Source organism: Balaenoptera physalus, assembly GCF_965194825.1.
Source record: "Balaenoptera physalus genome assembly, chromosome: 20".
In the NCBI taxonomy this organism is placed as follows: domain Eukaryota; kingdom Metazoa; phylum Chordata; class Mammalia; order Artiodactyla; family Balaenopteridae; genus Balaenoptera; species Balaenoptera physalus.
In genome coordinates, this window is record NC_138901.1 from 57,793,409 (window position 1) to 57,809,646 (window position 16,238).

Below are 16,238 nucleotides of genomic sequence, written 5' to 3' on the forward strand. Positions count from 1 at the left end.
TTTCCTTTAGAGGAAAGCAGTTTCTGCCTGTCTTCGTCCAAAGGGCAAGCATATTGAAATTCTGGGGGTGCAGCATCAGACGACATCATCCCCGCCACAGCCACCAGCTGACACGCTGGCAGAGCTGGGAGGCATTGTTCCAGCACACCTGATCCCCGAGCTCGGCTAGTATGTGATCTCACCATCAGGAGGGCCCAGTGGAGAAGGTGCCTGGGTTACATCACAGAGCACCGAACCAGGACAAGGCCCAAAATGAAGTACTCTACAGCGCCCTCGGCTTGAACAAATCGTCTTCTTAGAGCTGTGTTTCCCGACTGTCAGCGTTTCAAGTGCCCCCCTTCATAACTTTCTGCCGTGCTCATGTTTCACCTGCACCATTTTTGCTTAATGTTTTTCTTCTTATCAACTCACTATCATTTTCCTGCTCACACAAGTTAACTGAATAAGGAGATTCTGTAGTGCTGTGAAATCAGATTTCAAATGCTAGTCATTTTTATTTCTACCACACATTAAACTTAAAATATGCAACTATTAAAATATAAACTGCTTCTCTCCGTGCTACCTCAACTCAGCTGGCCTACTGGACTCTGGGAAATTCTGACACCAGATATTCCACAAAGAGATTCTTTCGCCCAAATGCCCACACACTTCACCAGTACAAGACTAAAGTCCGCAATTAAATTCTGTTATTAAAGTGCTACGCAGTTTGAGAGGTTGACTGGGGCGCCAGAACTGCAAACTTCCTTCTGTGAAGCCCGCTTCAAAGAAAGCTCCTCAAGAAGGAAGAGGAGTTACAGACACATGAAGGAGTCAATACATGTTTTCTAGCGTAAGAGGGGTTAACCTGAGTTCACTGACAACTGACAAAAAGACAATGATTACCTACATTAGTTTCCTGTTGCTGTTCTAACAAATGATTACACACTTAGTGGCTTAAAACAATACACAATCACTCCCCTATAAGTTTTGGAGATCAGAAGTCCAAAATCAGTTTCACTCAACTGAAATCAAGGTGTCCCTCCAGATGCTCTAAGGGAGAGTTCATTTCCTGGCCTTTTCTAGCTTCTAGAGCTGTCTTCCCTGCCTCCCTTGGCCCGGGACCCCTGCCTTTATCTTTGAAGCCAGTATCACAGCACCTTGCTTCAGTCATCACATGGCCACGCTTCCATGTCAAAGCTCTCTCGGCCTCTTTCTTTTTGGGGCCGTGCCTGGCAGCATGTGGGGTCTTAGCTCCCCGACCAGGGATTGAACGCACACCTCCTGCAGTGGAAGCGCAGTCTTAACCACTGGACTGCCAGGGAAGTCCCTTGGCCACCCCCGCTTTGAGAAGGGCACCTGTGATTACATTTAGGCCCCAATCACGTAATCCAGGATAAGCTCTCCGTCTCAAGATCCTCAATGGATTAACACGCCTGCCAAGTCCCTTGTGTCACAAAAGGAAACACAGATTCCAGAGATCGGGATGTGGGTATCTTTGGGGGCTGTTACTCAGCCTGCCACATTAATTTCAACATGAAAATGCAGCTAGGAGCTCTAACAGACCCTTACAATGGTAATTCACTGATGTGTACGCGAAATCTTTGATCATTTTGTCTAGTTCTTTCAAAGGACACCCTGGTCTCCTCAATCCCAGTACTTATGCTGTCAGTAGAGACGAATGGCCTTCCTTGTCACCGTGGATTCTTCCAGAAAGCAAGGAAAGGTTTAAAGATGGACAGAGAAACATCGAAAGGACTGGCCGAATTTGGGATATTTGAACATCAAAAAGAATGAGAAGGACCACCACACACTGGCAGAGGTTAGTGACAGGCTGTTCCTGGTGCAGTTTCCTCCCTCGGAACCGGGCCTCTGTGGTTCTTCTCGGTGCTGACTTCCAAAGCTTGGCCAACGCCCAAATCAGGTCTCAGAAATATCTACTTCAGTCAAGTCAGTCCCATTCATTTTCTTGTTTCAGTGTTCCTTTCCAAAGGCCCTGTCCTCTTGAGCATGAGCTTTAAGGGATTTTTCAGTAAAACTGTATCACAGCTGCACTTTGGAACAGCATCTGGGCAGTCAGCCTGACACGAACCCTTTGCCCCCAGCCATCCGTACGGTTCACTGTGAACTGTGGTCCCATGGGGCAATCTCCCTGGCTCGGCCCTCCACCCACCCCTCTTCTCCTGCATCCCCCCACCTTCACCAGCTGCCAACCCCCCAAATCCACTAGACTTGCAGGTCTCCCATCACCCGCATTTTCACTGAACTGCCAATCCTCTTCCTCATTAGGCTTGGTCACTGGCATAGGAACAGGGTAATTACTGGTGTGGGCCAGGCCCTTTTTAACTCTCTCTGAGAAGATTCCTATAGTGATGATAATTCGACCCTTCGGCTTTGTGGCTATGCTCTCAGTCTGGATACTTGATTCCAAAAATGGCCTGGCTGGCCATTATCTTAGCCTATTGTTTCTCTCATTTAGTGAAAACCAAAAGAGTAATTCAGTAGGCCAATAAACCAAGTAGAGATATTTACAGCCAAAAGTGGAAACCTTCTCCTGGGTCCCAGGCGCCTCATGATGTACTCGGGTCACAGTAAAAATCCAGATGGGGCTGCAAGCCTGTTCTCAACACCTCCAGACATAACGGCCTCTTGACTTTGACGAAAGGAATAAAGGCTGATCACAGCCCTAGCAGGGACATCATTTTCATCCCCAGAGAGTCTCTCTGTTCCTATGAAAGCAAATGGCTGACTCTGCCCTATTTCTGAGGAGCAAATGTGCGCAACAGAAAACCACCAGCATAGCTGCAATCTCAGTGGGAGGCCACCACTGAGAAAACCCAGCTTATTCTGGCAACTCATGGAAAAATACCTCATGTTTGTCTATGTACGCATATATGCATCCGGGTCTGGAACAGAGATGAGGACCGGGGAGGCAGGAGGAAGAGGTGAAAAGGATGGGGGTAAAACGCCTGATGGGAAGAAAGAGTCTCCGTAACTAGGATGGCAGATGTGTCATATGTAACCACGTGAACGGTCTGTGCATGGGTGGGCTTTCCATCTGTCATGTGAGCATACGAGAGGCAAGAGAAAAGTACAGTACTAAATACATTCTCTCAGCATATTCAACAGGGGCACTGGTTCCCAAACCTGGCAGCCCACTGAAATCATCTGGGGAGCTTTAAAAAAGTACTGATGCTTGGGCCTCACCCTAGAGATTCTGATTTAACTGGCATAAAGTACTGTGGTGGGCAGAAAAGCGGCCCTCCCCTAGACACATCTACAGCCCGGAACCTGAGAATATGTCATTAGGTTGCATGGCCAAGGGGCATTAGGTTGCAGATGGATTAAGCTTGCTAAATCAGTTGACCTTAAACAGGAACACTATTCTGGATTATCCGGGTGAGCCTGACATAATCACAAAGGTCCTTAAAACAGGAAGAGGAAGACAGAAGCTAGAGGTCAGAGTGATGCCATGCAAGAAGGACTCAATCCACCATTGCTGGCTTTGAAGGTGGAGAAGGGGGCCACAAGCCAAGGAATGCAGGCAGCCTCTAGACACTGGAAAAGGCAAGGAAATTAATTCTCCCCCAGAGCCTCCAGAAAGGGATACAGCCCTTCCAACACCTGGTTTTAGCCCAGTGAGACCCATAGCAGACTTCAGAGCTCCAGAGCTATAAGGAGGGGGTTGCACTGTCTGAAGCCACTAAGTCTGTGGTAATGCGTTACAGCAACAACAGAAAACCAGCTCAGGTATGGCCTGGGCTTTGGAGGCTGAGAAGGTCCTCAGGTGATTCTAATACGCAGCAAAGTATGGTGGCTACTGAACAAGATAAGGACATGCCAGTGTGATTGCTTATGCAAGAAAATGCACGGAGACTTCATCCGGGAAGTCAGCAAGTCGTCGCACCAAAGCAGGGCATCATCCATCCTTGCCCATGGACCACGGTTACTAGACATGGCTTATCTGAGCACATCACAGGACGGACGTGCTTTACCAGTGTGTGGCTAGCGTCCTCTCTAGACTGACCCACTCAACAGGCTAAATTTCCTTGGGATAAAGAACAATTATACCTATGATAGGCAGATTTCCTACAGAGCTAATTTTCCTATGAATACTGTCTTTCAAGGAAGGAACTGGCCAATAACTGAGTTAGATGCACATACGTGAATTAGTACGTTCACATCAGCACCATCAGGAAAGGACTGAACTGTCCTCCTCTCTGTCCTTAAACCATTAAGAACCCCTATTAGGATGGTAAAGCTAGAGGATTTCTCCACTTGCTTTGGTGATCTATTTATTTATGACAGATGGATAGAATTAACTTTTTATGCATTTATGACAGATGAATGGAATAGTACTGTGGCAACAGATGAACTCAGTCTTTGTAGAGATGAAGAAAAGTGGGACTTGCGCAACCGGACAGGTGCAGCCCCCCCTTGGAGCGAGTACACGCCCACCCCCAGGGCTCCAATGGTCGCCCACACAGGGTAAGCTTTCTTGAAAGCCGTTCCACCGTGAGCCTCCATGATACTATGACCAAAAGCTGAAACCTTTTACTTTTTTTTACTTTTCTCTCCCCACTTTGTCTTCCTTAGAGAGGAAGCTAGTGTGAAATTTCATTTGTATCCCTTACAACTGAGGTGACGTTACGGGGCCCCTCAGCCACTCTGGGCTTCACCTCTGACAAACAGCAATAACATCACCTTCACAGTGCTATGCGCTGATTAAATGAAACGGCACAGATTAAAGGGCTTAGCACCTCGTAGGGGCCTTCGATAAACGCTCGCCTCACTGAAACTCAACCATTCTTCTGCTTCCACCCGGCACCTCTCTGCTGAAGCTGCTCACATCTCTTCCCTCTGGTCCTGTCCTCTCGCCGAGCTCTAGTGCCGTATCTCGCGCCGTCCACTCGACACTGTGACTCGGATTCCTCACTGGCATCTCTCACTGGACGGGTCCAAACCGGACTGAGGATCTCCACTCACAAACCAGCGACTCCCCCCCTCCCCCATTCCCGACAGGGTCCATGCGGTAAGAGCACCGCCAGTCCCCTGCCTCCATCCCCTCTCCTCCACTCCTACTGCTGCATCTTTCACTCACGCCCCTGGACCCTCAACCGCACAGCCTTCTGGGTAGGCGCCTGACTAAAACCTCTGTCTCTCCCAAGCCATCCTGCTCGCGGGTTTGCAAACTAATCTTTCTCCAGCCAGGTTTGTCACATCGAGCCCTGAATAAAAAAATCTTCAAGTATTTTTTGGCCCTGCAGCCTGGTATTTATGACGGAAGAGGAGCCAACTCCCCCCGCCGGTGTGTAGAGGACAACTCAGTGTGCCCTGGCCCCTGCACTGGTGTACAAGGCATTGAGCCACTTCACCCCGTGACCACATAAGGTAGAGCCCACAGGACAAACAGATCACAAAACAAAGCATTTTTAAAAGCAGCTACAGAAAACTGGACATTTTTTAACCAAATTTCTTTTCCTAGCGTTTAGTAACTACAGTCTAAATCTGCCACAAACCACCCTCAATTGCATTAAACTATCAATATAAAAATCCATTGACGTTAAATCACTTTAGGTGTTTTGTAATATTAAAACCATTTAACAAATAGACAAGCCTTTAGCATTTATATTAAATGGCAAATCTGGTCAATTTCAGATGTGTTCTTACCATTTTGTTCATTCAGTTCATTCCCAATTTCCTGCCCCATTTGTTTTTGGCGACTTATGATCGAGGAAAGGGCATCAAGGCCTGCGTCCTGTTCTGAAAGAGAAAGTGAGACAATTAACTCACTAAAAACCAAAGGAAAACAATTTAAAGTCTAGAAATAGACACAATATATGATCAAAGTAACATTTGAAATCAGTCAGGAAAAGAGAGAAAATAGTTAACATTATTGGAACAATTGGAACAAAATTAAAAAGTTAAACACTTATAACCCTCAGACCTTAAACTAAAATGATTTCCAGATGAATTACATTTTAAACATTACAAATGAATATAAGATTTGACTATATGACCATTTAAACATTCTGATACTTGATACATAAAGAGCGTGTACAAATCAATACGAAAGACTTAATCTTCCAATTTTTTAAATGGGCAAAGGATATAGATAAGAAATGCACAAAAGAATAAAAAAGGAAAACAAATAAAAGCCCTGACATCACTAATTTTTTAAAAATATCAACTAAAAACAATACTGAGGTTTTTGTTTTTTTTTTTTTTCTGACTTATCAGATTTGTAAGCATTAAAAAGAATGCTAACACCCAGGGTTAAGTAAAGTGTGAAGAAGCTCTAAGTGCTAAGTCACGGGAGGATAGTTAACACATCTTTCTAGAGAGCAAATCGTGCCTACGTCTTGATCAATTCTATGTCTAGGAAATGTGGGCAACAAAACATCTGGACGGTATGCCTTGATGTATGTATATACAAGGATACTCCTTGAAACACTGCTTCCTTTGTCGCTTTTCAATTTATCGTCTCTCAGCTCCAAGTTCACCCTTTTTTGACTGCTCTGTGAAAATGGATCTGGGTCCTTTAAGTAATTTTTCCTTTGCCAGCTTTGGCGGTGGAGGAGACTGCAGAGATACTGCGAGGGAAACGGGTTTTGCTTCCTGGCTCCAGTGCCCTCCTGACAGACTCCTGCCGTGCTGACAGCTCCTTTGGTGTGCAGTGGCCAACAGCACCCCAAGGCCAGCAACGTCTCCCAACACACCCCCCTCCTTGGGCAGTTTTGGAATAGAGTGCCTCCAGTAAGACGCCTCCCTGTGCACTGCTTTCCCTAGTACCCTAAGGACCCATCTCCAGGCAGTGTCGCCAGCTCGGCCCCACAGCGACTTCTCTGAAATCCAGTGAACCTCAGCTGTGCCCTCTTCAACCTGATCTGCACCTCAACCCTGGGGGTACTGCTGTGGGCGCTCTGTCTCCACAGGGGAGTGACTACACCTTCTACCTGCTAGTTCTGTCTCTTTACTTCCTGCTGGCTAACCCCTCATTACTCTAACCCCCTGTTATAGTTAAATAATTCCATACACTACATTTTTCCACGTTCGAATTTCTTTCTCCTGATTGGACCCAGATGGATACATTTATAATAGTGAAAAATTAGAAACAACCTAATGCCCAAACACAGGGATTTGTTTAAAAACGGAGTATAGGGACTTCCCTGGCAGTCCAGTGGTTAGGACTCCACGCTTCCACTGCCGGGGGGCCCGGGTTCAATCCCTGATCGGGGAACTCAGATCCCACTAAGCCGTGCAGTGAGGCCAAAACAAACAAGCGAAACACAGAGTACAGCCATAGAGTAAAACACTATATGGCCGTGAAAAGTGATATTGTACAGGTATATTTTGATTTCAAAAGAAGTTCATGATACGTTATTGGGTTAAAAAAGAAAAGCAGAATACAAAACAATGTATAGTAAAATAGCATTTTTGCTTTTAAAAAATGTGTTACCTTTCTAAATGTTTGAAAATTTAAAGAGAAAAGAACTCAAGTTACTCAAGATCCTTTATTTAAAAAAAAATTTTTTTAAACTCTAGGCCAGTCCCAATCTCTTTATAAGTACTTTTTCCCTTTGCTTGAGGTGCATTGGAAAGAAGATTCCAAGGCTGAGTCTAACGATTCTTTCCACCAAGCACTCTGTTGGGTGAGGATAACATGCCATTCGTGGCTCCACTTGTTGTTCTTTTTTTTTTAATGTCTGTTTCACATGAAGGGCTATCTACAAAAGCAGAAATCATAAAGGTCTTCTTGCCCCAGATCACATTAACAACATTTCCTTATATAATTTTTCCTAGTCTTTTTATGGAATTAAGCCATTATACAACTTGTTAATTCATCTGGAATTTATTTAAACTAATGGTGTGCGGTAAGGACCCCTTAGTAACGATTTTTGACACTACATGCTCTTTTAACTGTACAAATGAGCTGCTGTCTCTAGGGATCATTCCAAGGGACGATTTTATAGCAAAATCACTTTATAATGAGGTCCTTTTGGTCTTTAGTAACCACCTCTTGGATGGCCTCCAAGAAAAATCTATCATCAACCTAGTGCTGCTTTAGGATGACCGATGTTACAGTGAAATTCCAAATGCACCCCCCAAATAAACCAGATATATTGTAGAACTGAGGGTCAAGTGTCAACGCGAATTAAAAGGTAAAACAATATAAAAAGAGAAAAGGAGATTCCTCTATGGTTTTCAATTAGGAAAAAAAATCATTAAAGTCCTGAAGTTGCTTTACCTAGTACAGACATAGATTATGAATGAAAAATACCTATGTTACTCTTTTCACTTAACCTTGACTCATTATCTGACTTAACTACCTAAAGGTTATCTTGCTAATGCAAAGCAGAAAGAGGGCTAAAAATTCTGCTCTACTCAAATCATTTCTATAAGAACTTAGTACCTCCTCACTATGTTTAAGTGCTACAATAAATTTTCATCCTATAATTCAGAAACACAGAAGGTCCAGATAACAGAGATGCTGTGTATGTAATAATAATATTGATGACTTGAGCTTCTACAAGTCTTTTTTAAAATTTTTACTGGAATATAGTTGATTTATAATGTTGTTAGTTTTTGTTGTACAGCAAAGTGAATCAGTTATGCATATACATATATCTACTCCTTTTTAGATTTTTTTCCCATATAGGTCATTACAGAGTATTGAGTGGAATTCCCTGTGCCATACAGTAGGTTGTTATTAGCTATCTATTTTATACACAGTAGTGTGTATATGTCAATCCCAATGTCCCAACTTATCGCTCCCTTTCCCCCTTGGTAACCATAAATTTGTTACAGTTTGTTATCTGTGACTATTTCTGTTTTGTAAATAAGTTCATTTGTACCATTTTCTGAGCTTCTACAAGTCTTAAAGCAGCATTTCTAAGGGGAGGCAGTGTAGTCATCTTAGAGCCAGTGAACAAAATAAAATGCTGCTACTTGCAAAAATATCAACGATTATCAAGACCCATGCAGACAGCTACCCAGAACCATGTAAAACTACTACGATGTTGTAATCACAGCTCATTAATCTATCCTACCTTATTGATACCCTAAAGCATTATGATATCACAACAGATCATTTGCAACATACCATACTCTATTAATCATTCTTCAATTTTATAATGGTATTGACTTTAAAAAACTGGATGACCATTGCACTACATAGAATAATGGCCCCCTAAAGATGTCCACATCCTAATCCCAGGAACCTGTGAATATATGACCTTACATGGCGAAAGAAACTTTGCAGATGTGATTAAGGGTAAGGAATTTGAGATGGGAGATGATTCTGGATTATCCAGGTGGGCCCAGTTTAATCACATGAGTCCTTAAAAACAGAGAATCTTTCCCAGCTGTGGTCAGAGGGAGGCATGAAGAAGGGTCAGAGAGATGCAACTTGCTGGCATTGAAGACTAAAGAAGGTGTCCAGGAGCCAAGAGATGTGGGTAGCCTCTAAAAGCTGGAAAAGGCAAGGGAATGAATTCTCCCCTGGAGCCTCCAGAAGAGAACCCAGCCCTGCCAACACCTTGATCGTAGCCCAGTAGCATCTGTACTGAACTTCTGAGCTACAGAACTATAAGATAATAAACTTGTATTTTAAGTCCCTAAGTCTGTGCTAATTTATTATAGCAGCAGTAGAAAACAAATACGATCATTTTTTGAAAAATCGCTTCAGAATAGTTAGGTGTTTGACTACTTCCTATCTTAAGACATGCAGAAAAACCATCTTCTAACTAAATACCATGTAATTGTGGGAGGACAATCTGGTGGCTGTAGATTAAAAATAAAGGGACAGTCATCATAATGTATTCTTGCCGAAAGTAACAGACGTCATTCTGATCAAGCCACTAAATCTAACTACCAATTTACAGAAAATATGTGGGACAGAGGAACACATTAAACAATGTGTGTGGATACAAATAGCAATTCTAGATAGTGGGAAACTATAGGGCAAATGTCCTTGTTTCGTCAAAGAAACAGCAAAGAAAAAAAGAGTTGGCAAAGGCACCTACCTACTAAAGAAACTTAAGGGACATAACAAATTAGTTGCAATGTACAGACCATATTCAGATCCTGAACTGAACAACCTGAAAAAAAAAACCCATCATGGGACAATCAGGGAAATCAAATATCCAGTCGGTGTTCAGATTAAGAATTGTTAACTTATTAAGGGTAATAATGGCATGGTGGTTATGTTTCTGTTTTTTAAAAACAGTCCTTATCTTTTGCAGGCATGCTTTAGAGTTATATTCTGGAATATTCACCAATGAAATTGTACAATGTCTAGGATTTGCTTCAAAAACAATCCAGGGATGGGTAGGTGGGTAGACATGTAGATGAAACGAGATGGGCTATGGGTTGATAATTGCTGAAACAAGTGATGGGTAAGACGGAATCATTATCTTACTTTCTCTACTTTCATATGTTTGAAGCTGTCAAAAGCACCAAGTTACCAACATTTTAACAAGTAAATAAAACCAAGGAACATTCTTAAGAACTGCAACCTCAGGCCCCCGACTGAGCACATGACAAGAGCCGCAAGGGCTGGGGCTGTGTCTTCCTTTCCTATGGTTTTGCCCAACTGGTTCAGAGCCCAACTGGTGGTACAGAGCAAGTATTTAATAAAGGTGTTTAAACGGGCCTAGTTTAAATGGAGGGTTTCTCCATTTGCTTTGGTGATCCACACCAAAGGAATGACCACAGAAGACCCTCTAGGTCTGTAGAAGGAAGAAATACAGTCTCTGCTACATACATATGGAAGGACTTCTCGTTAATACTAGACAGCTCTCTGAGTTTAGGTAATAGAAAAAGTAGCTGATGCTGTGTTGTCCAGTGCCCAGAGAGGAGCGATGGAAATTCCCACATTTGATATATAGGAGCTCTCCTTGAAGAAGGGGAAGTAGATGAGGTCACACTGGGTAAAGATAATCACTACATTGGAAAGACTCTTAGAGCAAGTTCTAGGAACAGATGTTTTTAAGATCTGGGGGGAAGGAATCTTGGTGTAGGTGACAGCTGCAAGAAAGGTTATCTTGAAAAAACCTGTGAGGTTATGATTGCAAGTGTTCAAAGATGAGTTGCTTAGATGTGCCAGGGCACAACGCAGCCCGGCCGGCCACCTGCCCCACCGCTATTTCTATGAAAATACTTAGAGACCTAAGAACACAGAAACCCAGAACTAATGCACAACTTTCTGCTAGAATCCAGAAAGAACGTCTATAGACTATGGTAAGAATAGTTGGAGCTAATTAAGAAGCCCCAGCAACAGCGACCTCCTGGGTAGAGGTAGAGCAATTCTCCAATGTTTGCCACCCGCCATCTGACTCAGAAACAAGGGTCTGTACTGACCAAAAAAGCACCTTCCCTTGTTTTAGTGCAGGGATTTTTTTGTTTGTTTTTGGCCGCAACGCACAGCTTACGGGATCTTAGTTCCCCGACCAGGGATCGAACCCAGGCCCCAGCAGTGGAAGCGCCAGGTCCTCACCACCAGACCGCCAGGGAATTCCCTCTCACAGGGATTTTTGAGGTGATCCAGTTATTGTCATCACCTCACCCCTCTTCTGCTGAACGTCCATTCGCACATCAAATTATGGCTTAGGTAGCACAGAAGCTGAGGCCGGCTAACTGGCTGTAACGAGGCCTAGCTTCCGGGTCAGGGAAGGAAGGCATTCATTGCCTCGAGTCTAAGCTCTAGCAAAAAACTGTTATTCAGGATGACTTTCCAAGTGTTTTCTAAAGGTCATGAAAGTACAGAAAGGCTAACAGATTCCACAGGCAAAAGGAAGTCAGAAGCAACCCTTTGTGGTTGTGTATTTTTTTTCCAGCGCGGGACCTGGCCAGGAAGCAAAGCCATGGTAACCTCAGCGCATCACACCAAGGTTCCTGGGGCAGAGAAAAGATTAATGAGGGTTTCGTGTAAAGATGACTTCCATTTTTGTGTTTATCCTTGAAAAACAGCTTGCTAAGAAATCAAGGCGGGGGGGGGGGGGGAGGGGATAGAGCATTTCAAAACACAAAGAGTAGAAAAACATCCTGACCTATAATATATGCTGCTCCTCTCCTCCATTCTTTTACTCCCCCCCCCACCGAACCCCAAAAGCCAGCCGGCTTCCAAAGGGGGGACATCTCAGTAAGGGTGCTCTAGGTTTTGGAGACAATACAAACACTTGCACGCAGCGTCCTCTGACACCTAGCCTACAGCAATCTCTGAATGAGGCACCTCCTCAGGGGCAGGGATAACTTTTTCCTGACTGAAAACAGTTTTTCTTGGCAAAAAGCAACAATGCCCAGAAAATTCATTAGTATTGGCTAGTAAGACATTCCTTTCAGGAACCATGAATCCTGAAAAGTAAAATCTGCCTTGTTCTTAATTTCTTCACTTTACTTCAGAAAACGGGTGAAATATATAGAGTTAAAGTGACACGGGAGGAACAGTACTTCAATTCACCAGATAATTTCACTGTGAGAAAGGAGTTCAAAACAGAGTTAGACTTCTGCTTCTGGCCAAGAGGGACTGGCAGGCACCAGATTTACTTCTGGCCCCAAACAACTGGAAAACAAAACACAAAACCACAGGCAAAATATATAAAACAACAGTTTCAAGACACAGACATCAGGAAATGAAGGACAGTGGTCCCCGAGACATGGGAAACAGATGAGATAAGCTCTCTGCCCCACACCATCGCCTTGAGAGAGTTCCCAGGCTATGGTGTGGGGAAGCCAGATCCCAGGTAGAGCCCAGCAGTCTCCCCGAATTGAGAAGAATCCAAAAATCAGGTCCAGGTGGCTACAGTACGTAGGGCACAGTACCAGAGAGCTGCACAGAGAGAAAATGCTGGAGATTTGCACAGGGTCCACCCTGAGACTTCAGGTGAGTGTTGATCAGGGCACGTGGGTGAGGAAATTAAGGCTGGGGAAAGAACCACCTGAAAGCCTTAGAAGGAATAACTCTCTGAGCTCACAGGAATTGCACACATAATTCCTACCCCTACCCACCAGGTCACCTCATAATTCAAAGGGCATCAGAGAGGGTATGCAGAATGGCTCTGGCACAGGAGTGAGGGAAATCACCTCTTGACTGGAGTCTGCAAACATTTTCTATAAAGGGCCAGAGAGCAAATATTTCAGGCTTTCTGGTTCATATGGTCTCCAGTGCAGCTACCCAACCCTGCCATTGTCACAGGAAAGCATCCATTACTAATAAACAAATGAACGAGCATGGTTGTGTTTCCATAAAACTTTATTTATGGACACTAAACTTTGAATATTATACAGCCTTTACAAGTCATGAAATATTCTTTGACTCTTTTCTGCCATTTAAAAATGGAAAAGCCATTTTTACCTTGCAGACCATACAAAAACAGGTGGTGGGCCAGATGTGGCCCATAGGTCATGGTTTGCTGACCCTTACTCTAAAATAAACACTGCTCTGGTCCACCTGACAAAGCAAGACCCAAATAACTGCATCCCAGCAAAAAAAAAAAAAAAAAAAAAAAAAAAACCTCAAGAATATTTTTAGTAACTGAACAAAGAAAAACTCACATCTGGCTTTCAAATGAATATTTCCTCCATAAGATTAGAAACAAGGCAAGAATGTCTGCTCTCATAATTCCTACATTGTACTGGAGGTTGTAGCAAGTGTAATAAGGCAAGAAAGAAAAATAAAAGGCATCTAGATTGAAATGAAGAAGTAAAACTACACCAATTAAAAGACAAAGACAGAGTGGATCAAAACACAAGAGTCAACTATATGTGGTCTATAAGAACCTCACTTTGAATGTAAAGAAATACATGGATTAAAAGTAAATGGATGGAGTGGGAGCGAAACCAACGCCTGCCTTCGAGCAGCAGCTGTGCCGCGGCCGCCGAGGGTTTCTGTGCCCAGGGCTGCTCCCACCAGTCTACAGCACAGGGCGTATCTTTGCAAACCTCTTCAAGGGCCTTTTTGGCAAAAAAGAAACACCCATTCTCATCGTGGGCCTAGATGCTGCAGGAAAGACCACCATCCCGTACAAAGTGAAGCTGGGTGAAATCGTGACCACCACGCCCACTACAGGCTTCAACGTGGAAACCGTGGAATACAAGCACATCAGCTTCACTGTGTGGGACGTGGGCGGCCAGGGCAAGATCCAGCCTCTGTGTGCCACTACTTCCAGAACACACAAGGTCTCACCTTTGTGGTGCACAGCAAAGACAGAGAGCGTGTGAATGAGGCCCGAGAGGAGCTTATGAGGATGCTGGCAGACGACGAGCTCAGGGACACTGTTCTGCTCATGCTGGCTAACAAACAGGACCTCCCCAATGCCATGAATGCAGCGGAGGTCACGGACAAGCTGGGTCTACACTCTGAGGCACAGGAACTGGTACATTCAGGCCACCTGTGCCACCAGCAGGGATGGGCTCTATGAGGGACTGGACCGGCTGTCCGATCGGCTCCAGAACCAGAAGTGAGCTGGACTCCTCTCTCTCCTCCCCATTCACTCCCTCCTCCGACCCTCGCTTTACTCTCATGTGGCAAATGCGCCCCTGGGGTGTGAGTGCCAGAAGCTGTCTCCATGGTCGGTCACAGTGTGCTTCACCAGGCTGTAAATGAGCAGACGCTGCCTGCAACTGGGTTTTTATTTAATGTAAATAGTTTTTGTTCCCAATGAGGCAGCTTCTGGTACTCCTATGCAATAGTACTCAGCTTTTTTTTGTAAAAAGAAATCCAACCCACTGTTTAGTACTGAGAAGGGCTTCTAGGCGCACGGGTCATCCAGGAGTCGCCGTTTCGGATGAGCCAGGTGCTCCTCCTCTTGGGCTTTAGATCTGCGCTGAGATCCATTCTGGTGGTTGGTTTTTAACCCAAACTCGGTGCATTTTTTAAAATAGTTACAAGATAAGGAGAACACCTGAACACACAGAAGGGAGAAATGTGCCTAGTGTAGGTTCTGCAGCAATGGCCTGAATCCAGTCCACCGGTGGTCTACCTCCTGTTGGGAATGTGAAATGGGGCAGAACCAGCCATGATCCATTCTGCATGGTCACAGTAAGGTCCCTGTGATTTGCTCTGTCTCGGGTCATCCCACACCACATAGCAGTTGTGCTTACATGGCCGCCCGGGAGATGGGCTGGAGGCTGCACCCACTGCTGTCAGACCCCTTGGAGGAACCCCAGCTTTTCTTGGGTCAGCATGGGCACTGTGGTTGGAACGCTCTGTTTGGAGCGGGAGCCCTGCAGTCTCCTTGCTTGCCTGCTCCGAACCTCTTACTGCTTTCAATACACAATTAGTAATCAGTTTTGTACACTTGTTTTCAGTTTTCATTTCGACAGACAAGCACTGTAATTACAGCTATTAGAATAAAATCTCTTAACTATTAAAAAAAAAAAGTAAGTGGATGGAGAAAGATAAACCATACTAACAGTCATCAAAAGAAAGCAGGAGTTGTCGTATTAATTTCAGACAGAGCAGACTTCAAAGCAAGTAAAGTTATCGGGGTAAAGATTATTACATAATGATAAGGGGGTCAATTCTCCAAAATGACATAACAATCCTTAATGTGTATGCACCTAACAGAGCAAACTACATGAGATGAAAAACAGAGAGATGCAAGGAGGAAGAGATAAATCCACTATCAGAGTTGGAGACTTCTACACCCCTCTATCAGAAATGGACACATCTAGCAGGCATAGTTAAACTCAACACCACTATCAATCAACTGGATGTAATGGACATCTACAGACTGTTTTATCCAACAACAGCAGAATACACATTTTTCTCAAGCTCACATGGAACATTCACCAAGATAGACCACATTCTTGGCCATAAAACATACTTTAATAAATTTAAAAGAACAGAAATCATACAGTTCTGCTCTTGGAATACAATGGAATTGAACTAGAAATCAACAACAGAAAGATAGCTGGAAAATCCCCAAATATGTAGACATTAAACAATATATTTCTAAATAACGCATGATCAAAGAAGTCTCAAAAGAACTTTAAAAATATTTTGAACTAAATGAAAATGAAAACACAACTTACCAAAATTTATGATACAACAAAAGCACTGCATAGAGGAGAATTTATAGCAGCAAATGCATATATTAGACAAGAAGAAAGATCTAAGATCAATAGTCTAAGTTTCCACCTCAGGAAACTAGAAAAAGAAGAGCAAATTAAATCCAAAATAAGCAGAAGGAAAGAAATATTAAGAATTAGAGCAGAAATCAATGACACTGAAAACAGGAAATCAAGAGAGAAAAAAATCA

At 43.7% G+C, this 16,238-nt stretch overlaps 1 protein-coding gene and 1 pseudogene across 7 annotated transcripts in view; one reads left to right on the forward strand and one right to left on the reverse strand.

Annotated features, from left to right (window-relative positions):
• STX8 (syntaxin 8) overlaps positions 1–16,238 on the reverse strand; it is a 242,079-nt gene that overhangs the window by 172,504 nt on the left and 53,337 nt on the right. For all 6 annotated transcript variants that reach the window (XM_082441462.1, XM_082441466.1, XM_082441465.1 and 3 more), the window contains one exon: positions 5,647–5,739. In XM_082441462.1, coding sequence (XP_082297588.1) covers positions 5,647–5,739 — 93 coding nt within the window. The remainder of the gene's footprint in view (positions 1–5,646; positions 5,740–16,238) is intronic.
• On the forward strand, positions 10,637–15,215 carry LOC309650270 (ADP-ribosylation factor 1 pseudogene; annotated as a pseudogene). The gene has a single exon. The product of its transcript is annotated as an ADP-ribosylation factor 1 pseudogene (transcript).